Source organism: Zingiber officinale, chromosome 1A (genome assembly GCF_018446385.1).
Source record: "Zingiber officinale cultivar Zhangliang chromosome 1A, Zo_v1.1, whole genome shotgun sequence".
NCBI classification, from domain to species: Eukaryota; Viridiplantae; Streptophyta; class Magnoliopsida; order Zingiberales; family Zingiberaceae; genus Zingiber; species Zingiber officinale.
The window spans coordinates 168,613,460-168,639,321 of NC_055987.1; the positions used below are offsets into that span (position 1 = coordinate 168,613,460).

The 25,862-nt window shown below is 42.3% G+C and overlaps 1 protein-coding gene and 1 long non-coding RNA gene across 5 annotated transcripts; both read left to right on the forward strand.

The window, feature by feature from the left end:
- Positions 1-1,625: 1,625 nt before the first annotated feature.
- LOC122038364 (arginine decarboxylase-like) lies at positions 1,626-4,354 on the forward strand. Its single transcript, XM_042598079.1, has one exon. It carries the CDS (start codon positions 2,042-2,044, stop codon positions 4,139-4,141), a length of 2,100 nt encoding a protein of 699 aa, XP_042454013.1. The 5' UTR covers positions 1,626-2,041; the 3' UTR covers positions 4,142-4,354.
- An 18,077-nt stretch (positions 4,355-22,431) lies between these two features.
- LOC122038365 lies at positions 22,432-25,517 on the forward strand. Of its 4 annotated transcripts, none has more exons than XR_006127852.1 (6): positions 22,432-22,659; positions 22,779-23,600; positions 24,099-24,379; positions 24,516-24,909; positions 25,079-25,276; positions 25,458-25,517. It is a non-coding gene; the product is annotated as an uncharacterized LOC122038365 (long non-coding RNA). The 4 variants fall into 4 exon arrangements; XR_006127853.1 differs by having other exon boundaries at positions 22,779-23,402; positions 23,477-23,600; positions 24,099-24,909; XR_006127851.1 differs by having other exon boundaries at positions 22,779-23,398; positions 23,477-23,600; positions 24,099-24,909.
- The last annotated feature ends 345 nt before the right edge of the window (positions 25,518-25,862 follow it).

Consider the following 25,862-nt stretch of genomic DNA (forward strand, 5'->3'; position numbering starts at 1 on the left):
GAAGCTTCTTGGAGCAAAGTATTGTTGCACTTCCAAGGTCAAGAGACGTTCCACACAAAAAGAAGAAGCTAGCTAAGGTTTTCATTTGTGTAAATCTTGTAAGAGATTCTTTGTATTCACTTCTTCTTTTCTTCTTGTTGTATTGAGAGTTTGTACAAGGCTTCTCCACCTTCGGTAATTACCGAGAATAAGTGTTTTCCATAGTGGAGAATGTGTCGTGTGTGGATCCTTGTATTAGTCATCTCTTCTTGAGGTGGATACCAAGTAAATCCTTGTGTTAGTGTTGTAAGTGTTGCTTCAAGTTCTATCCGCTGCATATCATTATCATGAAGCAAGTCAACTCCCTTTCTAGCTACAAATCGACCCTAATAAAGATAAGCTTGGAATTGTTGATCTAGGTGTCTGTATAGATTCAAGTGTCAGTGTTTGATTTTTATGCTCTTCATTTTTGGTTGCATTAACTTGCTAATTGTTATGCTCTTTATTTTTGGTTGCATTAACTTGCTAATTGACCAGTTAAGTATTATCAAAAGTAAAGGATTAGAGCCCTGAGTAATAATGCAATGGTTAGATGTTTTAGTGGATAATCAAGGATCCAAAGTTTGAATCTCTTCTTCCAGTGAGAGCTGAATCAAATGAGTTACTCAAATCGAACAAATAGGTCCATTCAAAGTAGTCAAATTGGTCGAGCCAATCAAACTAAGCAAATAGATCAAGTTAATCAAGTCAATTAAGATGGCCGGTTAGATAGCTAGCTTGAGTAAACTACCTAAACTAGGCATGTTAAATAAATTGAGTAAGCCAAGCATCTTGGATGAGTTGACCAAGTAAGATGTGTCAAATTATATAAGTAAATGGAGTAGAACAATTAGACTAAAAGACATAGGGGAAAAAAAAAGCAAAATGCTCTTATTGGTGCCTACTTTTGCCCTTTCAAACTCTCACCACGGCACACGTCACACGTCACACGTCACAGTCCAAAATCATTACATTAGTTACCGTTTCTAAGAGATAATAATAATCAAAATGGAAAGCAACTTAATTTCAAGCCCCAAACCGTTTTAGAAAGATATAATATTATAATAATAATGTTCTGTTTTTTTCATCGCCATAACCAAAATGGAAAGACAAATGGTCTCTAATTCAAACTAAACTGTGAAATTAAAAGATCAAGTGAGATAGTAACAGTTGACCACTCATGTTTCCGTTACACAAATATCAGGAATTAGAAGGCTGAGTAAGAAAGCAATAATAATAATTGGAAGAAAATATCAATTTATAACTATTAATATAATTTACAAGGGACGTGATTTATGAGTAATTCATCGTCTCGATTTATAAATATTAATAATATATATATATATCACCGTCCGACCGGGAGTGGTGCTCGTGGTCCTCAAGCACACGTAAACGGTGACATATCGGTGCCACGCGGCAACTCGACGCCAATACGTCACCGAGACGGGGCCATATATCCCCCGAGATAAAAAAGCGGTGCGTAGCGCCCACCCTTTTGGTTATATAAACCGTTTTCTTCCGGCCATATGCACCGTTTTCTTCTTGATATATAAGGAAATAGGAGATAATTAAACCGTTATATTTGTCCGCCCGCCCTTTATAAGGCCCCGTCCGCCACGCCAATCCCCCCTCCGCCTCTGGCCTCCGTTCCTTGTTTCTTGCTTCTTCATTTAGGGTGCACGTTAGGTTTCCGTCTTCTTCGGCCGTCGCTGTTCTAGGGCTACATATCCCTTGATTGTTTCAGAGTATCGGATACTGCTGGGGAGGAGGATTCCCGGCGGGGAAAGCTGTTTGAGAGATCCCTTTGTTTAAGCCTCCTTCTGAAGGGCCGGCGTGGGTATTCTGTGGTGGTTTGACGGAGCGCTAGGGTTTCACTTCTCTATATCAGAACCCGCCTGCTTCGTTTGAGGGGGTGGCCGGGGCTCCGGCCTCGGCGGGTTTCAAGCCCCCATTTCGAGATCGAAATCTGAAAATTAAGGTAGAGTTTTTTGTCTTTTGGTCTTGTGGCTGCGACGGCGAAGAAATGCCGGCTCTCGAGTGCGTAGACGCTGCAATTCCTCGTGGCTACGCCTTCGCGAGAGATGGCGCTCTTCCCGCGCCGAGGGCATTCCTTGGCGGCGCTCCGACGACCGAAGGCTGCGATACCTCTGACGACTTCTCTTCGCCTTGGTCCACCGCCCATTCCGCGGCCCTTTATCAGATCGAGGCATGGGGCGCGCCTTACTTCAGCGTCAACTCTGACGGCGACATCGCCGTGCGGCCGCATGGTACTGCCACCCTTCTCCACCAGGAGATCGACCTGATGAAGGTGGTTAAGAAGGCATCTGCCTCCACAACTGCTGGTGGACTGGGCCTCCGCCTTCCGCTCCTCGTCCGCCTTCCAGATGTCCTGAAGCACCGGCTCGAGTCCCTCCACGGCGCCTTCGACTCCGCCATCCAATCTAACGGATACCTTGCGCACTACCAGGGCGTCTACCCGGTCAAATGCAACCAGGATCGCTATGTCGTGGAGGATATCGCCGAGTTTGGGACTCCATTTCATTACGGCCTTGAGGCCGGATCCAAGGCGGAGCTCCTCCTCGCCATGACTTGCCTCACTCGTGGCAGCCCGGACGCTTTTCTCATCTGCAATGGATACAAGGACGAGGAATACATTGCCCTCGCGCTCATCGCCCGGAGCATGGACCTCAACACCGTGATCGTCCTGGAGCAGGAGGAGGAATTCGACACGGTTGTCGAGATCAGCCGAAGGCTCGGTGTCAGACCCGTCGTCGGCCTCCGAGCCAAGCTACGCACCAAGCACTCTGGTCATTTTGGATCCACCTCAGGAGAAAAGGGCAAGTTCGGGCTGACCACCATGGAAATCCTCTCCGTGGCCCGAAAGCTGCGGCGCCTGGAGATGCTCGATTGCCTGCAACTTTTACACTTCCACATCGGCTCGCAGATCCCTTCCACCTCGCTGCTTGCCGATGGCGTCGGCGAGGCCTCCCAAATCTACTGCGAGCTCGCAAGGCTTGGGGCCGAGATGCGCGTCATTGACATCGGTGGTGGCCTCGGCATCGACTACGACGGCTCTCGCTCCGGCGATTCGGACATTTCCGTGAGTTATGACCTCGAGGAGTACGCCTGCGCCGTGGTGCGGGCCGTGATGTTGGCATGCGACCGCAAGAATGTGCGCCATCCAATCATTTGCAGCGAGAGCGGCCGCGCGCTGGTGTCCCATCATTCCGTGGTCATCTTCGAAGCAGTCTCATCCAGCGCCATCGGAGCCGGTACTTTGCCTTTTGCTGGTGCCGATGTCTCGTTCCTCGCGGAGGAGCTCTCGGACGGCGCGCGTGCCGATTACAGCAATCTGATAGCAGCCGCATTTCGCGGAGACTACAAATCCTGTGCAGTTTATGCAGATCAGTTGAAGCGGACATACGTCGAACATTTCAAGGACGGGATTGTTGGTCTAGAACAATTGGCGGCGCTGGATGTCCTCTGCGATATCATCGCGAAGGAATTGGGCGAGGCTGATCCAGTGAAGACATACCATGTTAACTTGTCCATCTTCACCTCGATTCCAGATTTCTGGGGTATCGGGCAGGTCTTCCCCATCGTCCCAATCCATCATCTCGACCAGAGGCCGGGAGTGAAAGGCATTCTGTCCGACCTAACTTGCGATAGCGATGGGAAGGTGAACCAGTTCATCGGAGGGCAATCTACCCTTCCGCTACACGAACTCAGTGGCGGCGGCGGCGGATACTATTTGGGGATGTTCCTCGGAGGGGCTTATCAGGAGGCGCTCGGGGGTCTGCACAACCTGTTCGGGGGGCCGAGCGTTGTGCGCGTGTCGCAGAGCGATGGGCCGCACTGCTTCGCGGTGATGCTGGCGGTGCCCGGCTCGTCTTGCGCGGACGTCCTGCGAGCGATGCAGCATGAGCCCGACGTGATGTTGGAGGCGCTCAAGCACCGCGCAGCCGAGTGCGGGGTGGAGGGCGGCGACGCCATTATGCGCGTTCTCCATTCGATGCCGTACCTCATCTGCGGGGACGGTGGTGGCGTGGTCACAGGGGACGCTACGAGCAGCGACTCGGACGGGTGCTGCGGCGTTGGTATGGAGGAGGAAGACGAGTACTGAGCTGCTGAAGGTGATTCTGCCGTATGTACGTTCAAATGTTGGTAGTGGGCAATGAGCGTGTTAGATCCGCATCTACTTTTGGCGATGGGATCTGGCCGCTCACGTGAGTCGTCGGTCTAATCTCAGTTTGTTTGCAATTCAGTTGAGTTCCAATTTACTAGTTGTGGTCTTCTGCACTGGTGAACTTTATTTATAACAAATTTCTTTGTATTTTATTGTAGGGTAATGCTAAATGACCAGAATCTGGTCAGCTAGAATCAATATATACAAGTGTATACATGGGTATTTTGATAATATCATCTGTGTACATTAATTACATGCATGCATTTTAATTGGAGCATAGGTAATTCTAGCTGGTCAGATTCTGGCCAACAAGAATTACCGTTTATTATTTAGGGTAATGCTAAATGACCAGAATCTGGCCAACTAGAATCAATACATGCAAGTGTACACATGGGTATTTTGATAATATCATCTGTGTACATTGTATAACGTTTTTATATTGGAGGGTGATATCTAATCCGTACTATTTCCGATGATCTCGGGAAATCTGTGACGGCTGAAAATGATTTCTTTGTCTTCGAAGTATTAATGTTCGGTTGGATACGGTCGGTTTGTAGGATTGTTATTGTAATTGACCGTGTTTATTTTAAGGTGGCGGTTTGTATTATTGGAATTGGAATTGGAATTGGAATGTATTTAATAGTAGATTGGAATAGATATTTTAATATAGTGTTGGGTTAGTTTGATATTATGTAATGAGAATAATTAAAATTTCATAAATGTCCTTGAAGACCACCATTCATCCATATCCTCCCTTATCAAAAAATACCCTTTCCGTTCATGTCCTCTTGGACTATTTTAACGCTGAGAAACTTCACAAGATTATCAATGTCACGACCTTAATCGCCATGTACCAAGCCACCAGAATCGTGCCTGACTTCTCCAGCTTCATCAATGTCACCGACTTCAAAGGGGGCAAAGTGGGGTTCACCGCCATTGACAACAACGACAACACCATTGATGCCACATTTGTTAGATATGTGGAAGAACATTTCCATTATTTAGATCACGGAGGCACCTACCATCGCGCCTTCCAAGGAAAATATCAAGGACGTAATGTCGGCCCACTGATGTAAAGTATCTATTGATATTCTATAGGCTTCTCTGATAGAGATCTTTGAGGACAATCTCCAAAGCAAGTGAATGATACTTTGCCCAGCCGATGACACGATGAAAAGGTTCTTGCCCAAATTTAAAAATTTAACGGCGGACAATCAGCTGCCCCTTCTTCTATTTCACTCCTTTCATATTTTCTAGTCTTTGTCCATGATGAAATCCGGTAATGGACCGACTAGTACATTAGCCACTGATGGAGGTAAAAAATTCAACCTGAGCAATCAAATCTCGACCAAATTATGACATTGAAGACCACCATTAACACAACGAATATATTGACGAATCTAATTGGTTGGAAGCTGAAAGAACTTTACTTTTGTAATGGGATATCAAACTCGAGGGAGGGATGAGTTTTATCTACTCCCAAAAATTTAGATTTCATTTCAATATTTCATTCTCATTCCCATTAACCAAACACAACAAAAAAGAATCATTCTAAGTCTTCATTCTCATACCTCTAAACCAAACGTCACTTAAATTCTCAGTTTACTTATTAAAAAAATTAAGAGTAAAAATAAAAAATGCCCGCGTGACTTCGTTGTAAAAGAGAATTGGTATAATATTTTTCTAGATGTAGCCCAAGATAATTTGATTGGGTCATCGTCATACAAGAACCTTGTACACAATAATAAGATCCCATTGAGCCTTGACCTTTTCTATCTACATGACCATAGTGATTCCAGGACAACGAGGAATTTTGGTGGAGTATCTGCTCCGACCTCAATCTTTGAAGCAAAATCGACCTCGGTGAGGCTACCCGCTAGAAAGCGACGTCGAGCTAATGATCAAGTAGCACCAATAGCATGAACCAATATCTGTTGCCCCTAGCACAATGGCCTACTCATACGGCTAGCTAATGGACGATGCCTCACTCGTGTGATCATCCATGTAGCTTGCTTAGGGCTTGCATTGCGATCTAAGTGGATCTTTCATCTTCACGGATATACAAGGCTTTACAAAGGTAAGTGAAGGTATAATTTTCTTCTCTTACACAAAGGCAAACTCTCTTTGTCTTCTCCACATTTTTTCGCTCTCTCATGTGCACACACAAGGCTCCCACTTCAGCCCATCGCTGACTTGACCGTCGAAGGGGTGACACCAATAATGCCGACTCTTGACTAACATGCTTTGAATCATTGGATCCAAACAATGAACACACTGAAGGACCCACGCCACCGCAACTCCGAAGGAAAAGGGAGAGGAGGATCATGAGTAGGTGAAAAGGACATCATCAAATTTATGTCGTATGTAGGAAGATATACAAAAGATTACGAGGGGGCATTAACCTAAGGAATCTATGGCAAAACCTGACTTACCTAAGCAATGCAGCAAGCAAGTATATACTATGTGCGAGGAGGACCCCTCTATGGTGGATCAAGGAATTGAAATCATCAAAGTTGTTCCTTTTTACCCCGAGCAGACCACTTTCTCTAAAGATCTCTCACCCGAAAAGAAAGAATCCTTAATTAATTAGTTATCTGATGGGGAATCAAGATATTTTTGCTTGGTCCCCAGAAGATCTGATAAGAGTATGAACTGAGATAATGGAACATTATTTCCTTATCAAGTCGGATGCCTCCTAGTTAAGTAGAAAAAGATGTCACTTCGGGCCAAAAAAAGATGAGGTCATATGTGAAGAAGTGCATAAGTTGCTAAAAGTTGGACATGTGCGGGAGGTACAATACTCGACCTAGTTATCACATATAGTATTAGTACCCAAGTCATCTGTGAAATGGTGCATATGTGTCGACTTTTGAGATCTGAATAAGGTTTGTCCTAAAAATTGTTATTCTTTGTCACGTATCGACCAGTTGGTAGACTCCACCGTAGTCCGTAGGTCATCAGTTCATATTCATGATGGATGCCTATCAAGGGTATTGATGTGTCTCGTAATCCATGCCCTAGCAAATATTGTAGACCTGTCATGCCCCAGGTAGTCCATACCAAAAGAAATTTCGGCAGCATCTCCCCTGTATGGATGATAATATGAAACTTCCTACAATGCCCTCAGGGCTACATATAACTCAGCCAACACGATCGGAATAATACAATAAAGAAAATAAGCAAGCACCCACGCAGTTTAATAATAATAACCAAACTAAAGCAACGATAAGGAAATCATCTCAAATATCCTACTCAACTATACTCATAAAACTTAAATCTTATATCCTACTCAACTACACCCATAAAACTCAAATCACCAGTATACATCCAAATGAAAATCCATCAATAATAAGGAATCATACAAGATCCAAGTGCCAAAAGGTACAAGTCTGAAAACATAGATGATAATATAATAAGAAAACCAAGGAGAAGATCCAAAACAGAAATCTTCGCAATCTGGAGGGGAAACTAGCGACTGGAACTCCTCCGGACAGCCTCAACTTGAAATGGTAATAACGGGGGGTGAGTCCAACACTCAGCGGATACCTAGTTGACATGCATAATAAATAATAACCAGTAGTAATAAATATGCGTACAGTCTCCAGAAGTAATAAAACAATGCAAAACTGAAGATAAGGGAGCAGTTGTACTCACCGGGACCTCCTATTAGGATAACAAGGTCGTCAGACCGAAAATACATGTCCCTGTATGCATGTCAATCATATGCATCCATCCAATATGCAACAAACAAATTGCAGCAAACACAAGTAATAAATGCATCATGCATATGATGCCAATGACATGTCCTAGTCACCCCTGACGCTAGTCAGCTATCTTACACACGATAGTGAGACCGAGTGGGTAGGGCTGTGACAACTGTGCACTCTGTCATCACTGCTCCTGATGACTGACCGAGTGGACGGGATACTGTCAGAGTATACCTATCCTCCTACCCCAAATCATAAGTGGGGGAGCGCAATGCTCTCATCTCCCTGAGACAATCCAGAGGAGGGATCTCTGCCGGCTACCACGCTGCGTTACACTACCCATGAGCGGACCAACGGAGCCAAACAGAGTAACCTACTGCAACACACCTTGCCTGAATAAAAACCACTAACCCATGAGTGGTTGTGTGTGCAGATCCATGTAACTGCGATGTGCTCGACAATAATGGAGTAGACTATCGCACAACATGCAATCATGCGAGATGGTGCATGTCACTAAGCATACAAATCCTGACTATATCTACCTCCATAAAATATGTACCAAAAATAAATGGATCAAATAAACAGATCTAAGTACACAGGTCATATATGGTAAATGACTAGTCCGATATATCATATGGCATGGTATGTCACTACCTCTATATCATAATAATAACAGGGGCATGAATGCTAAATAGGTAACAAACAAAACATGCTCGGAAATAAATAGTGGCATACCAATACAGATATAAACATAATTATTACTACTTGTTAAAATCTACTAAGCATATCAACATGACATTATCTAAAAGATAAGTCAAGGTACCCACCTCAAAAAGTAGAAATCGTCTCTGAAATATACCACGCGTCGAGACGCTCGTCTCGAATCAAAATCCTGTAATATCAAACATATAATTTTAGCTAATTCTAAATGTATCTAGCTAAACTAAATAAATCGGATCTAACCCGAAGCTTAGATTAAATCCAATATTTTTACCTCAATTAATATCACTCAACGGTCAACTAGGGTTAGTATTCTTAACCCTAATTATTCCATTAATTGGATTAACCTAACGAACAAGATGAATAACATCTAACTATGTAACCTTTTTTTTTATACTAACATCAATGCATTTACCTCTACGGCACGTAGGTTGGCTTCCTCTTGGCAAATAGCGAATCTGACCAACAACACTCAACACCTAAGGGATCGCCGGTTGCTGTGGTGGAGCCGCGAACCTCCAAATCCAAACACACACCCTGTTCATTAACTAGTAAATCAAGCTAGCCTAGAAATGACTTCAGATCTGTATAAATTTGACACTAAATAGATCTTACCTTAATCTAGTTCTGTAGCTTCCTCTCTAACAGAAACTCCAACGTTGCTGAGGTGATGTGCTACGACAAAGAAGGACAACAACAACAACACTAGGGCACCAACTTAAAGGAAATCGACAGGAAAGGTAGGATCAGTGGTGACAGATGATTGAGATCGTGGTCTGCTCCAGTGAAGAGGGGATCAACTGAAAGCTAGGGCAAAGGGAAGGGCGTCAACAATTCTCACACGACCGACGTCGATGCTTCTGCTGATCTACAGATGGGAGAGAGAGAACCTTGCAGCTTTGCGAACATGAGAGGAAGATCGCCGACCTCTTGCAAAAGTCCTCGGTTTCCGACACTGACGAACTAGGGCACGGGTAGATGGTGGCCACCGGTGCACAGTGGTTGTCATCGTGCACAAGAGCTGCTTGGTAGGGGAGGTAGCACGAGAATAGCTAGGGCAGAGGGCAACTCCGAAAGAAGGAGACAAGAACTCGACCGACGGTGTTTTGGCACAACGTCGGCGCAGGGGAGATCGGGAGAGATGGGGAAGAGGAATCGGGAAGAAGAAGTGCACGATTCCTTTTGGCCACTGCCTTATATGCGAGGGAGGAGAGGAAGGGACGTGAGCGGCGGCGGTGGCGGCGACGCGTCGGTTGGGGAAGAAAAGGAGAAATGGCAATGGCGCGAGAGTGCGAGGCGCGGGGCACGGGTCGGGGGAGTCGGCGAAGAGGAAAGAAACGGAAAAAATTAAACAAATAAAATAAAAGAGAAAAAAGAAAAATAAAATTTTTTCTCATTAAAATGGGGTAGCCTAAATAGGTTTTCCTGTGACCCAATATTTATTCCCATAACCTAAGTCATACGAGCTTCGAAAAATTTTCAAAAAATTTCTAAAAATTTCAAAAAATTTCCTTATGGTTATTCGCCCTTTTTCGGTATTTTACAAGACCTGCCTATGTAGGTACTTGCTAGATGACCCAAGGCGTGACCTCTAAACTTTACGACTTCGGGAGGATGACAATTTGGGTACATAATATCGGATCGGAAAGACGCTGTAGGGGGGGGGGGGGGTGAATAACGATCGTTGATTTTTAGAAATCGAAAGTACGCAGTGGAAAAGAAACACGAAAATTCAAATGCTAACACAAGTAATTTTTTACTTAGTTCGAATCCTTCGACAACTCCTATTTTAAGGCCCACACGTAAGAGTACTTTTGATAGGCAATCACTATCAATTCGAAAATGATTTGCAAAGATTTAGTACAATAACTGAAACATAAGAGTTATTGACAAATAGAAAGGAAATTTGAACTTCAGAGCAGTCTTTCTGTAATGACCCACCTTCTACACTACTACTACTCTCTAAAGGTGGACGCTACTTAACTACTAACTCTACTTAACCGGTATGCTACTTAACTACGAGAAATCCCTACCGAAAATTTTTGACAGAATCTCCCCTGTACCGGTGACCAAATCCATAATACAAATAATATATACGCAGCCACAGGCGGCTGGAACACATTTTTCACAACCACGCAGTAATAAAATCACACTATAATCAACGAAAACTAGTCTAGCAATAAGAACTAAACATAACTCCAAGAGTAGGACATGATAAGCTACAAATACGAATCAAACTCAATCACAATCTCACAAAACCTCATAATAGTATTTAAAAAGAGAACTAAAACATAAACTCTAAACAGATAGGTCCTGAAGATTTGCTAGCAAACTCTGGATCTCTCCATAGTCCAGTCATCACACCTTCATCACCACCACCTTGTCGCCTTCCTTTCATACTTTAGCTTTTCCTTTATCTGCAGTAGGAGGAAATGCAAACTATAAGCATAAAGCTTAGTGAGCGCTATCTAACTCACAAAAACTCGATATGCATGTATATAAATAAAAACATGCTAAAACTGAATGCTAACATGTAAAGCTACTCATGCTCATACATAGCAAAGGAATCATACTAACTGAAATACTAAACATGTATAGCTAATCATGCTCATAAACCAATAATGGAATCATACTAACTGAAATACTAAACATGTATAGCTAATCATGCTCATAAACCAATAAAAGAATCATATTAACTGAAATACTAAACATGTATAGCTAATCATGATCATAAACCAATAAAGGAATCATACTAACTGAAATACTAAACATGTATAGCTAATCATGCTCATAAATAGCAAATAACAGTAAGCTAACTCATGCTCTTCTATTAGTAAAGAAACATACTGAAAGGCTAAACATGTAAGACAAGTCTATACTATCATGCTTGCATAAAGAACTTAACTTACTGAATTCTAAACATCTTCTGTATCTTATTTCACTTGCTTAAAGACTTATTCTTTAATACTTATGTGAAACTTATTTTTTAATACTTTTGTACTGATGTGAAATTTATTTTACTTGTTCAAAAGCTTATACTTTTAATACTTCAAAATAGTAATCAACTTCTCTTGGGCCCAGGCTTAATACCATCTTATGCGCGTTCCCTAATAGGTTGGGGTAGCGAGCCACCAATCCTAAAAGAGCAGACCTTGGTCTACCAAGGCCAAGACCTTGGAATTGGACACCTGGATTTGTTTAACGACAACCTTAGAAGTCGGGTACTAGCCTCTTCTTAAAAGTAAAATACTTATAATCTTAATTACTTCTTCTTTAAATGCCTTGGCATTTTAATAAGTACCTTGTGTGCCATGAATCCCTAAAGTCTTGACTTTAGGATCTACTTAAGGCCTTGGCCTTTTTCTTTCTTTTCTTTTTCTTTCTTTTTACTTATTAATACTTCTAAAAGAATTTAATAGAACTCTTATTTTTCCACTAGAATACATGGTTGTTCATGCTTGTTAAAATAGCAAATGAAAACTAAAGAAAGCTGCTCATATGTATCTAGTAGTAAAGGACTAAAAATAGGAATCAATACTGCTCATGTTAAACTGATAGCAAAGAAAAACTGTACGTCTAATAGCAATAGAAAAGAAGTCTGCTCATGCTTACAAATAGCTAAGGAAAAACTAGAAAAGGCAAACTGCACTTCTATTACTTAATAAAAAATCTGCACTGCTCTTCTTAATAAAAATCTGCACTGATCTACTTAATAAAAATCTGCACTCTAAGGACTTAACCAAACTTCACTATAATCTTTTAAAATCTGCATTATGAACTTACCCAAGAATCTTCACTATTCTTTTAAAACTACACTATGTCAAATTACATGCTTTAAGAACTAAAGCTAAAACTATTTGTTCATATCCAAATTTAACAAGTTCTGAAATAGATTTCATGACAGCATATTTCAACCAAACCGAAACCACAATACTTTCCCCTTGATTAGATATTAACTCCTCTTCACTGATACATAAGAGTGCCAAATGGTTTAGCACTTGTCATAGCAACACCTTCAAGTATATAAACTACATGAACACCTATATCCGAACAACCTCAATGCCTAGAAAATATTTTAGGCTAGCTAAACCTTTAGTTAGGAAGTGTTGGTGGAGATAGAATTTAAACCTCGTGATTTCTGTATTATGTTGTGGTAATACCATCCATATAAATAAGGAGAATAACTTAGATTAAGAGGCGATGCCAAACCCTAAATGTATATGAAGTATGTGATCATGTCAAATTGAATAAATGCATGACTGAATTTACCAAATCATACTTTGGAAAGCCACTTCAGCCTATTTAATGACTTTTCAATTACATCTAAGGCATAGTTCTCCTAAGTAACCAACACGAAACATCCATCTTAACGCTGTAAGAAAACAATGATACACTTGCTGCTTTTAAATTTCAAGCTATCCTAATGCTGTACAGAAGAAAATCCGATACAGGAAACAATGAAACACTTGCTGTACAGAAAATCCAAGCATGGAAACAAAGCACACTAGAATCCGGACTGCAACAAGCTCTAAGAGGGGCTGTTCTAAGCTCTAGTAAAGCTGTTCGTGGTTACAAAAATGCAAATAAAACTGATCATTCTTAATTATTAGCAAATGGAAAACCAAAATGCTCAATATAACAACCGACGAATCTAGGGCTGTTCCTACTCGACGAGAAAGCAAAGAAGAACAACGAAATCGCGGAACTACTCCTACTGCAGGTGAGTAGCAACTCACCCTTGTTCTTTAACTTACAACCGAGAAGATGGCTGCTAGGGTTTCGGATAGGTGAAACTTGAAGATATCGACTTCTCCCTCGTGCTCACGGCGCTCCTTGCTGAGGTGATCCCCGTACGGGTGAGGACCGGCCGGAAAAAACCCTCGCCGGCTGCCGGAGGGATGCTTGCTTGCTGCCGCGGTTTCCCCCGAGAAGGAGTCGCGCCGTCGCGTGAGAAGAGGAGAGGTTTAGGGCTCGGGAAGAAAATTTAGGTCTTTTTAAAACTAGGTTTCCTATTACTAACTATAGCTTATACATTTGTCGCTGCATATCTGATTAACACCGACCGCTGGCGCAGTTGGTCCGTTGGGTTTTGCTCGAAGCCACAGGTCTGTGCTTCGATTCTCAGCCGCGCCCCTTTTTCTCTAATTTATTTTAAATGTTCCAACTATAGCTTAAATATCTATCTCTACTTATTTGGTTAACAAAATCTGCGTAGCTCAGCTGGTTGGCTGCGCCCGGTTAGGTCGGGTTCGACCCAAGGTCATGGGTTCGAGTCTCACCTTCAACGGTTTTTTGTCAAAACTTCTTTCTTTTTTGTAAACATATTAAACGACCTCCAAAAATTACGTAAAAATACTCTAAAAATTCCTAAAAATCTCTAGAATATTTTAAAAGTATTTCCAAATATTTTTATGGACTTTTAGAACTTGAAATAGGGAAAATTGGGTCGTTATAATCCCCCATACCTTATAAAAAGTTCGTCCTCGAACTTAGAATAATTCTGGATACTTCTGTCTCATACTGTCCTCCCGCTCCCAAGTGACTTCCTCATGCTTCTGGTTCTGCCAGATGACCTTTACTAGTGGTACTTCTTTATTTCTTAGTCTCTTAACTGCTCTGTCCACTATTTGTGTAGGTCTGCTCTCATAACTAAGATACTCTTAGATCTGCACTGACTGAGGCTGAATCACTTGGCTCGGGTCGTAGAGACACTTCTTTAGCTTGGAGACATGAAATACATTATGTATTGCTGACATGTCTTGTGGTAAGTCCAGCTTGTAAGCTACTTTCCCAATCCTTTCTGTGATCAGGTAAGGTCCTACATAAGGAGGACTTAACTTGCCCTTCTTGCCAAATCTCATCACTCCCTTCATAGGAGAGACCTTGAGAAAGACTGAATCCCCTACTTGGAATTCAAGTGGCCTACGGCGTGTGTCAGCATAACTCTTCTGTCTACTCTGGGTAGTCTCAATTCTTTGTTTCATGTCTTGGTACATCTTGGTAGAACCTGGATGCATGAAGTATATGGTGCTATGAGCTTCTTCTAAAATCTTCTTTCTCAGTTCTTCCTCATTGGACACGCAAATGCGACTTCCCTGATAAAGAATCTTCTATCTGTTACTCGAAACTCTGATTTGTCTTCTTTCTGTATCCCTTGCTTGATCTTCTGGATGTCTGGATCTTTACTTTGCTTTCTCTGTACCTCTTCAAGCAATGTAGACTCTAAGGTCAATGCAGAGAGTTGCCCTTCAATAGTTTCAAGTCCAAAATCTGACAACTCCCTCTGCAGTGGCAGGGCTAATGATGACAAAGACATCAGGGATACACTGGATTTTCTGCTTAATGCATCTGCCATTTTATTAGCTTTGCCTGGGTGGTAGAGGGTTTCACAGGCATAGTCTTTGACCAACTCTAGCCACCTACGCTGTCTCATGTTTAAGTCCTTCTCAGTGAAGAAGTATTTAAGACTCCGATGGTCTGTGAATATTCCACACTGAACTCCATACAAATGATGTCGCCAGAGTTTCAGTGCAAAGACCACAGCTGCCAGCTCAAGATCATGAGTGAGGTAGTTCTTCTCATAGTCTTTGAGTTGTCTGGAAGCATAAGCTATAACTTTTCCTTCTTGCATGAGTACAGCTCCTAGACCCATCTTGGAGACATCATTGTAGATGTCGAAACTCTTATCACTAGCTAGAACAGTCAGAATGGGAGCACTGGTCAGTCTCTTCTTCAGCTCTTGGAAACTCTGCTCACATTTGTCTGACCATTCAAACTTCTTATTCTTCCTGGTTAAGACCGTTAGTGAAGAAGCTATCCTGGAAAGGTCCTCCACGAATTTTCTGTAGTACCCAGCTAAACCAAGGAAGCTCCTGATCTCCCTGGCGTTCTTGGGTCTCTTCCAATTGTTGACCGCTCCTATTTTGGCTGGATCTACTTGAATACCTTCTTTAGAAATGATGTGACCTAGAAATGCCACTTGATCTAACCAGAATTCGTACTTTGAGAATTTAGCATATAGTACTATTCTCAAATGCGTGTCATGCTCCTCTGGGGTCCTTGAATAGACTAGAATGTCGTCGATGAACACAATGACAAATTTATCAAGGTATTATATGAACACTTTGTTCATCAAATCTATGAAGACCGCTGGTGCATTAGTCACACCAAAATACATGACTACAAACTCGTAGTGTCCGTATCTGGTCTTGAACGTCGTTCTGGGTATATCCCTTTCTTTCACCTTCAGCTGATGGTACACAGAGCACAGGTCTATCTTTGAGAACACTATTGCCCCTCTTAACTGATTAAATAAGTCGTCGATCCTGGGGAGGGGGTACTTGTTCTTGATTGTCACTTGATTCAGAGCTCTGTAATCTACGCACATCCGCATAGATCCATCTTTCCTCTTGGCAAACAACACAGGAGCTCCCCAAGGTGAGTGACTAGGGCGAATAGAGCCTTTGTCAAGTAACTTTTGTAGTTGTGCTTGTAACTCTTTCAACTCTGCTGGAGACATGTGATACGGAGCTTTTGAAATTGGGCTGGCGTCAGGAACCAATTCAATTTCAAACTCCACTTCCCTGTTGGGAGGTAGTCCAGGTAGCTCTTCTAAAAATACCTTTGGATATTCACAGACTACCCGAACGTCTTCCTACTTGGGTCTTTCTTGTTCTTTCTTCTGTCCTGCTTACTTGCCTGGGATTTCTGACTTCCAGCTGTCTTGTCTTCGATCTTGACTGGCTTATGCTGCGCTCGTTGTGCCCTGATGCTGTCCAGATAGTGCTTAGCAACTAATGCTCTGCTAACCAGCTCTTCGCCAGTCTGAGGCTGATGAGCTCCACTACTCACATTAAGTGCTATCGCTGGCCTCAGCATCCTGAGCATCAGTCTGACTCGTTCCTTCTCCGTGCTTACTAACTATAGGCAAAGGTGAGCTAGCCTGTTAAATCTTTTAACCGCTTCTTCTACTGGTAGGTCACCTTGTCTGAATTCCATAAGCTCCTCATACTGTTTATTGGTGATCCGTTGACGGAAGACTTCTTCGTAAAACTCTGTCTCGAAGTCAACCCAGCTCATCTGGTTGACTACTCTCTTACTCTCCACTCGCTCCCACCACACAAACACCTCCAGATAGGCAGAAAGAGGCACACTTACCCTTCTCGACTTCTGATCAGTCAAGAAGCTCCATTGTGCTCTCAAGTGTCTTGAACCAAGCCTGGGCACCCCAGGGCTCAGCCTTCCAGTTTCAGTTTCAGCCACTGGATGAGGTATGCTTCTTGTCTTCTGAGATGCTGTGACGACTCCAAGGGTAGCTAGTGGAACCTCAGTTACCACTGGAGTCTCCACATTTACTGTTGGAGGAGTGAGAGGAACTGGTTGTCGATTTACCATCAGATTGGCAATTACTTGCTGCTGCTCTACTACTTGTCTCTGGAGTTGGGCAACAACTTTAGAGAGATTAGGCTAAGTTTTTCTAAACCCTTCATTCTTCTGATCTTGATTCTCAGTACAAACGGTACGGGGACGTCCTCTTCTTGACAGCTAGTTATGCAGAGAAAAAGACTTGATATCTTCTCTATCCTTTCTAAACATAATCCCTTCTAAACATACATATGTATGAATAAAGAGAAACAAAACTTCTATCTTACTAAAGCGCATATAAGCAATTATTCCATACTGCAATAATAAAGAAAGCATAAAAGGAAAAACTTAAATACTTTCTTACTTGAAGGCGACAAGGTGGTGGTGATGAAGGTGTGTGATGACTGGACTATGGAGAGATCCAGAGTTTGCTAGAAAATCTTCAGGACCTATCTGTTTAGAGTTTATGTTTTAGTTCTCTTTTTAAATACTATTATGAAGTTTTGTGAGATTGTGATTGAGTTTGATTCGTATTTGTAGCTTATCATGTCCTACTCTTGGAGTTATGTTTAGTTCTTATTGCTAGACTAGTTTTCGTTGATTATAGTGTGATTTTATTACTGCGTGGTTGTGAAAAATGTGTTCCAGCCGGCTGTGGCTGCGTATATATTGTTTGTATTATGGATTTGGTCACCGGTACAGGGGAGACTCTGCCGAAATTTTTCGGTAGGGATTTCTCGTAGTTAAGCAGCGTACCGGTTAAGTAGAGTTAGTAGTTAAGTAGCGTCCACCTTTAGAGAGTAGTAGTAGTGTAGAAGGTGGGTCGTTACAGTTGGTATCAGAGCAGTTCCCATTCTCCATCATCACACACATCAGCATCATCCTTGCCGTCTTCAAGTAAGAAAGTATTTAAGTTTTTCCTTTTATGCTTTCTTTATTATTGCAGTATGGAATAATTGCTTATATGCGTTTTAGTAAGATAGAAGTTTTGTTTCTCTTTATTCATACATATGTATGTTTAGAAGGGATTATGTTTAGAAAGGATAGAGAAGATATCAAGTCTTTTTCTCTGCATAACTAGATGTCAAGAAGAGGACGTCCCCGTACCGTTCGTACTGAGAATCAAGATCAGAAGAACGAAGGGTTTAGAAAAACTGAGCCCAATCTCTCTGAAGTTGTTGCCCAACTCCAAAGACAAGTAGTAGAGCAGCAGCAAGTAATTGCTAATCTGATGGTAAATCAGCAACCAGTTCCTCTCACTCCTCCAACAGTAAATGTGGAGACTCCAGTGGTAACTGAGGTTCCACCAGCTACCCTGGGAGTTGTTACAGCACCTCAGAAGACAAGAAGCATACCTCATCTAGTGGCTGAAACTGAAACCGGAAGGCTGAGCCCTGGGGTGCCCAGGCTTGGTTCAAGACACTTGAGAGCACAATGGAGCTTCTTGACTGACCAGAAGTCGAGAAGGGTAAGTTTGCCTCTTTCTGCCTATCTGGAGGTGTTTGTATGTGGTGGGAGCGAGTGGAGAGTAAGAGAGCAGTCAACCAAATGAGCTGGGTTGACTTCGAGACAGAGTTTTACGAAGAAGTCTTCCGTCAACGGATCACCAATAAACAGTATGAGGAGCTTATGGAATTCAGACAAGGTGACCTACCAGTAGAAGAAGCGGTTAAAAGATTTAACAGGCTAGCTCACCTTTACCTATAGTTAGTAAGCACGGAGAATGAACGAGTCAGACTGATGCTCAGGATGCTGAGGCCAGTGATAGCACTTAATGTGAGTAGTGGAGCTCATCAGCCTCAGACTGGCGAAGAGCTGGTCAGCAGAGCATTAGTTGCTGAGCACTATCTGGACAGCATCAGGGCACAACGAGCGCAGCATAAGCCAGTCAAGATCGAAGACAAGATAGCTGGAAGTCAGAAATCCCAGGCAAGTAAGCAGGACAGAAGAAAGAATAAGAAAGACCCAAGCAGGAAGACGTTCGGGTAGTCTGTGAATATCCAGAGGTATTTTTAGAAGAGCTACCTGGACTACCTCCCAATAGGGAAGTGGAGTTTGAAATTGAATTGGTTCCTGACGCCAGCCCAATTTCAAAAGCTCCGTATCGCATGTCTCCAGCAGAGTTGAAAGAGTTACAAGCACAACTACAGGAGTTACTTGACAAAGGCTCCATTCGCCCTAGTCACTCACCTTGGGGAGCTCCTGTGTTGTTTGACAAGAGGAAAGATGGATCTATGCGGATGTGCGTAGATTACAGAGCTCTGAATCAAGTGACAATCAAGAACAAGTACCCCTTCCCCAAGATCGACAACTTATTTGATCAGTTAAGAGGGGCAATAGTGTTCTCAAAGATAGACCTGCGCTCTGGGTACCATCAGCTGAAGGTGAAAGAAAGGGATATACCCAGAACGACGTTCAGGACCAGATACGGACACTATGAGTTTGCAGCCATGTATTTTGGTGTGACTAATGCACCAGCGGTCTTCATAGACTTGATGAACAGAGTGTTCAGATAATACCTTGACAAATTTGTCATTGTGTTCATCGACAACATTCTAGTCTATTCAAGGACCCCAGAGGAGCATGACACGCATTTGAGAATAATACTATATGCTAAATTCTCAAAGTGCGAATTCTGGTTAGATCAGGTGGCATTTCTAGGTCACATCATTTCTAAAGAAGGTATTCAAGTAGATCCAGCCAAAATAGGAGCGGTCAACAATTGGAAGAGACCCAAGAACGCCAGGGAGATCAGGAGCTTCCTTGGTTTAGCTGGGTACTACAGAAAATTCATGGAGGACCTTTCCAGGATAGCTTCTTCACTAACGGTCTTAACCAGGAAGAATAAGAAGTTTGAATGGTCAGACAAATGTGAGCAGAGTTTCCAAGAGCTGAAGAAGAGACTGACCAGTGCTCCCATTCTGACTGTTCTAGCTAGTGATAAGAGTTTCGACATCTACAATGATGCCTCCAAGATGGGTCTAGGAGCTGTACTCATGCAAGAATGAAAAGTTATAGCTTATGCTTCCAGACAACTCAAAGACTATGAGAAGAACTACCCCACTCATGATCTTGAGCTGGCAGCTGTGGTCTTTGCACTAAAACTCTGGCGACATCATTTGTATGGAGTTCAGTGTGGAATATTCATAGACCATCGGAGTGTTAAGTACTTTTTCACTGAGAAGGACTTAAACATGAGACAGCGTAGGTGGCTAGAGTTGGTCAAAGACTATGACTGTGAAACCCTCTACCACCCAGGCAAAGCTAATAAAGTGGCAGATGCACTAAGCAGAAAATCCAGTGTATCCCTGATGTCTTTGTCATCATTAGCCCTGCCACTGCAGAGGGAGTTGTCAGATTTTGGACTTGAAACTATTGAAGGGCAACTCTCTGCATTGACGTTAGAGTCTGCATTGCTTGAGGAGGTACAGAGAAAGCAAAGTAAAGATCCAGACATCCAGAAGATCAAGCAAGGGATACAGAAAGAAGACAAATCAGAGTTTCGACTAACAGATAGCGGGACTCTTTATCAGGGAAGTCGCATTTGCGTGTCCAATGAGGAAGAACTGAGAAAGAAGATTTTAGAAGAAGCTCATAGCACCATATACTTCATGCATCCAGGTTCTACCAAGATGTACCAAGTCATGAAACAAAGAATTGAGACTACCCAGAGTGGACAGAAGAGTTATGCTGACACACGCCGTAGGCCATTTGAATTCCAAGTAGGGGATTCAGTCTTTCTCACTTGGTTACCAGGATTCATAAACTCTAATACTTATGCCTGGAGGTTTAGAGTTCGAATCCTGGGGGAGGCAAAAATCCACTGCCAGGGGTGGAAAGTCCTAGTGAGTAACGACACGGCCAAGGGTCGTCGGTCGATGACATTAGAGGTCGCCAAATGGGCCGACGACATAAGGGCCGACGGTCGACGACATGAGAGGTCGCCAAATGGGCCAAGAGGGTCGGGTCGTTACAATAAAAAGGCGAAAATACATGCTTCACAATGTCTAGTGGTAAAATCAAGTAATGGTAATCCAGACACCACATTATTTCTAGCAATAAACTTTAGACCTCCAAAATGAAAGTGAGATGATCTCACTTGGTTACTAGGATTCATAAACTCTAATACTTAAGCCTGGAGGTTTAGAGTTCGAATCCTGGGGGAGGTAAAAATCCACTGACTAGGGGTGGAAAGTCCTAGTGAGTAACGGCACGGCCAAAGAAAGGGTCGTCGGTCGACGACATGAGAGGTCACCAAATGGGCCGACGACATAAGGGTCGCTAGTTGGGCCACCACAAGGCCCGCCCAAGAGGCCAAAAGGGTCGGGTCGTTACACTTTCGGTGTCATCGGAGCTTTTTCAGAGCAACGCGCAAGAATGAAAGTTGTAGAACTTGTTGTTTTGAAGTTTTTGGCCGAAGGCCTTTATGTAGGCCCATTCCAGGCGCCTGGACTATTGTTGACATGACGATCTTTTGTCAAAAATTGGTCCGTCAATTTTATCTACCTCCGGGCACTGGACCCCCTCCAGGTGCCGGACCCCCTCCGGGCGCTTGGACTGTTGACGTGAGTTCGGCCAATCATCGTGCTCCAACTCAGTTTCTGGCTAACTTTTCTAGTCTGAGCACCTGGACCAGGTCCGGGCACTCGGACCTCCCAGGTGCTTGGCTAGGCAGCCTGGGCGAAGTTGGTCTGAGCGCCCGGACCAGCTTCGGGCGCCCGAATCCCTTCTAGCTCCCGTACACTCATTTTCAGCCTTTTCTTTTCCTGCAAAAAAGAATTAGTTCAGACAATAAAAAAATATATTTATCATGCAAAGTAAAGTTAGCATAACACAATAAGGTAGGAGTAGTAATTATATCCTGTCTCCTCGAGACCAAGATCTAGTCAAGGCCTCAGCTTAGGTTTCCCAAATGAACCTAAGCTGGACCGACACCTATTGTTCCCTCAACCGGGAATGCGTCCTCACTAAATCTCTCCCCCAGTTGCTTACTTTTTACTTACCAATTGCAGTCGCTTAACTTGTCTTTAACCCATTAGTCTTCCTGCTAGTTGTCAAGTCTGCAGAACCAACTGGATTTTGGTCGATTGTCAGGTCCCACTACAAGAAAAACCCTCATTGACATCGGTGGAACAACAATGGTTTTAAGCAAAAATCGATGTCTTTGAGTATTTTACACCGATTTTTCCAAAATTCGGTGTCTATAAGCGCAGATTTTTGCTCATAGACATCGGTTTTTTAAGCCGATGTCTATGAGCGTCTTTTTTTTTTGTTAATAGACACCGATTTTAATAGCGGTTTTTAAAATCCGGTGTCTATGATAAAATAAAATAATTTAATTTTCCCATCAATACTTAGCTGAAATTTGCAACACTTCACTCTTCACTCCAAACCTAAATTTATATCGCACTGTCAACCGTATATTGTCGTGACACCACCACCACTTTCCTCCTTGCTGCTGGTCGTTGGACCATCTCTCTCAGCCGCATCTCCCTCTTCCCCTTCCTAGATCGACATCCCTTCCTCTCTCGATTAGGATCAACACACGACGTCCTTGCTTCTTCTCTCCGTCTCCGTGTCCGTCTACCCCTTCAATTTTGTCGTTTCCCCTCCAGATCCCCGTCAGTAGCGATCTAGTCTCGAGATCAAGTTCTTAAATTTCTGGTCAGAAGAAGCTTCTATAGATCCGACTTCGGATTCGAGCCCTAGATCTATTTTTCGATGTGCACCCCCTCTTCCTCCGTTCTGATTTGCGTTTGTTTGGTATGTTTTTGATCTGGCAGATATGCTGACCAAATTCGAGACGAAGAGCAACTGGGTGAAGGGTGTGAGCTTCCACAGCAGGCGTCCCTGGGTCCTTGCAAGCTTTCACAGTGGCGTTATCTAGCTATGAGATTACCGCATGGGCACTCTCATCGACCGCTTCGACGAGCACCGGTACTATGTAGTCTTGAAGACCAAATTTAACGGGCCAGACGGTCAGTAATAATGGGCATTAAAAGTGATGCGCTGTGCTTTTGTCCTCCTCCGGCCCGCGACCGTCCCTCTTCCTCCTCCGTCGCCCTCAAACACTCACAGCGCTTCTGCTCACACCGCTCGCTTTCTGCGATGCGGCGCAAGCTCTTTCTTTCATCCGTCCTTTGCCACTTCCAAACCCTAGCCGCTCCTCCTACCAACGTCTCCGGCAACCGCCCATACTCCACAACCTTATTTATTAGTCGATTCGGTTCCCACGACCGCGATTTATGGTCTAAGTTCTACTCCTCGGTAGCTTCCCAATCTCGCTTCTTCCAAGATGAGAAGTAGGGTTACTTCCCTTCGAGATACTCCGAGGACGTGAAGAAAGGAAGATTGGTCCCCGTTAATGCCTATTTTCTATCTACCATGTCTATTTCTCGATTCAGTATGTACGTTTGGCTCTCTGTTTCTTGTTTGCTATCATTGCTGCATGGATTATTCGGTTTCTTGATCCAAATTGTAGTGTTGATTTGAAAAGCTTGAGGGCGCAGAATGCGTTCAATCTCATTTCTCTGGCTTCTCGTGTCAGTGACTGTGTCATTCTTAGATTCTACGACAATAACTTCAAGTTCGAGAGTGATCCTCAGGTGAATTTGTTTCTCTATTTAAGTTAAAATTCATGTAGTGTTGTGATGTTACTGACATTTGTTGTTTTCGGTTATCTTTACTCCATCGCACCTTTGCTTGTATGCTGTTAACCCACTAACAGATGACACATGAAACTCTTATCATTATCTTAGCAAACGATGATCAAAGATAGTTGACAGAAATATTTTCTAATATTGACTAGATGTTGCTTCTCATGAATTTCTATTATTTGTACACCTCACTTCAAAATATTTTGCAAACTAAAGAATGTCAGACTGCTCTTTGCAACATATCATTCAATGAGCTTATGTTGAGTTTGCTGTGGGAGAAAGGTGAGAGAAAGCAAGAGTCGATTCTCACAGAATCTTAGATTAAAATATTTTGCTGAAAGTAACCATCAAATTTGTTTTAAAGCATGCTAGCTTTAGATCTGCTCCAATAATCTCAAGGGTCCAATTCGGTTACACTTATTTCTGACAAGGATGTTGTATTTGCAGGAGATGACTATAAGATTAAGGTCTGGAATTATAAGACACCGGTGCTTCTCCTTGGTCATCTTGATTACAGTCGCACTATGCAGTTCCATGATGAACATCCATGGATTGTTAGCGCAAGTGACGACCAAACTATTAGGATATGGAATTGGCAATCTCAGACCTGCATTTCTGTATTGACAAGGCACAACCACTATGTGATGTGTGCCTCATTTTATCCATCATCGCTACTAAAGTCCTTCCTCATCTTCGATAGTTTCATCTTCTTGATCTCTTGATTGCAAGTATTAATTGATTGATGCATGCAATGTGTTTGATGAATTTCCTCAAACACTATCCTGAGTTGATTTTATCATTTTTGTTTGCTAGATTGAGGAGTTGTTATAAATTTACCTCTTTTTGTTGTTGTTGTTTCTACAGGATTTGTGTGTTGGGCTTCTTAGACGCACTACATATACAACTTAAAGGCTTTGATCATTAAGTGAGTATTTTCTTTTGACCTTCTTGTTAAATCAATTCATGACCAAGTTAATTATGATTTTGTGAATTTTTGAATCCATCTGAATAGTTCCTAATACGGTTTAGGGTTTAGGTGATGATTCATGAATGACTCATAGTTTATTTATTGGTATAATGATGAAGTGCAAATTTTGTTTGTCATACTAAGTTAATTGTTGCTGAAGGAGGAAAGTAGGAAACAACTCTCTGTCACAGGGTTAAGCTTATTCAGAAAAATATCCCAGTTATGCTTAGGACTCTTGGTCAGATGGCTATTGTTAATCCAATATTTACTCATGGTCAGCTACCTCTATGGGTAAGTTATTGAATATGTCTTACTTTTTTTTTTGTCTTCCTACTTCAAGATTGCTTATATGTATTGTGGAAGTTTTTATTTTTTTTTCAAAATCTATTAGCTAAACATTTGTTGCAACAAAGATTTAGTTTGACCATTTTATTTCTCATCCTCAAACAATCTGCTGTAGGTGAAATATGTTGACCCATTACTACACTCATCAATTGTTAGAGATGCAGCATTTGAACAGTAGATAAATTCATCTGTACACTTGAATGGATTATCATTATGGAGGGTCACTCAAGGCACACTTGGATTAGGACTTGAAATTGATGAAGTGCGGTTCGAGTGGGCTGAATGCATGCTAGATTACATTTGAGTAGGAAAGGTATTTGATTTTTAAAAACTTTGGATGATGCATGCATTTGCATGGAATGTAAATTGCGTATATTGTCCCATGTCAATTTCTTTCTTATGGTGATATTCTAGGACTTCTGCAGCATGTATAATTCTTCTGTTTTTGTTCTTTTCTGTAGTTAAGTAGACCAAATGATACTTTTGTTTGACAGATTAGAACAGTGGATGTTTTAACTCAGAAAACTAGGCATTTGAAGGTGAAAAGCGGTGAGATTAGGGAAATGAAAGGCGCAAGAAGAATGGAGCAGTATAGCAAGTTGAACAAATTTTGATTCTCATAATTTAATGTAGCTTCAGCTTGATTTTTGACTCACGATGTTCTTCCTTGATGTATTGTTAAAAGAATGTTCTATCTTGATTCTGATATCTATTAACTTTTGATGTAAAAAGAATGTTTGTGTATTTTATGGATACTGTTGTAAGAAGAATATTTATGTAATTTGTGAATATTTGTGTATTTTATGGATACTGTTGAATGAAGAATATTTGTGTAATTTGTGAATATTTGTGTATTTTTTTTGTTACTGTCGGTTTTTCACTATTTCGGAAATCAAATT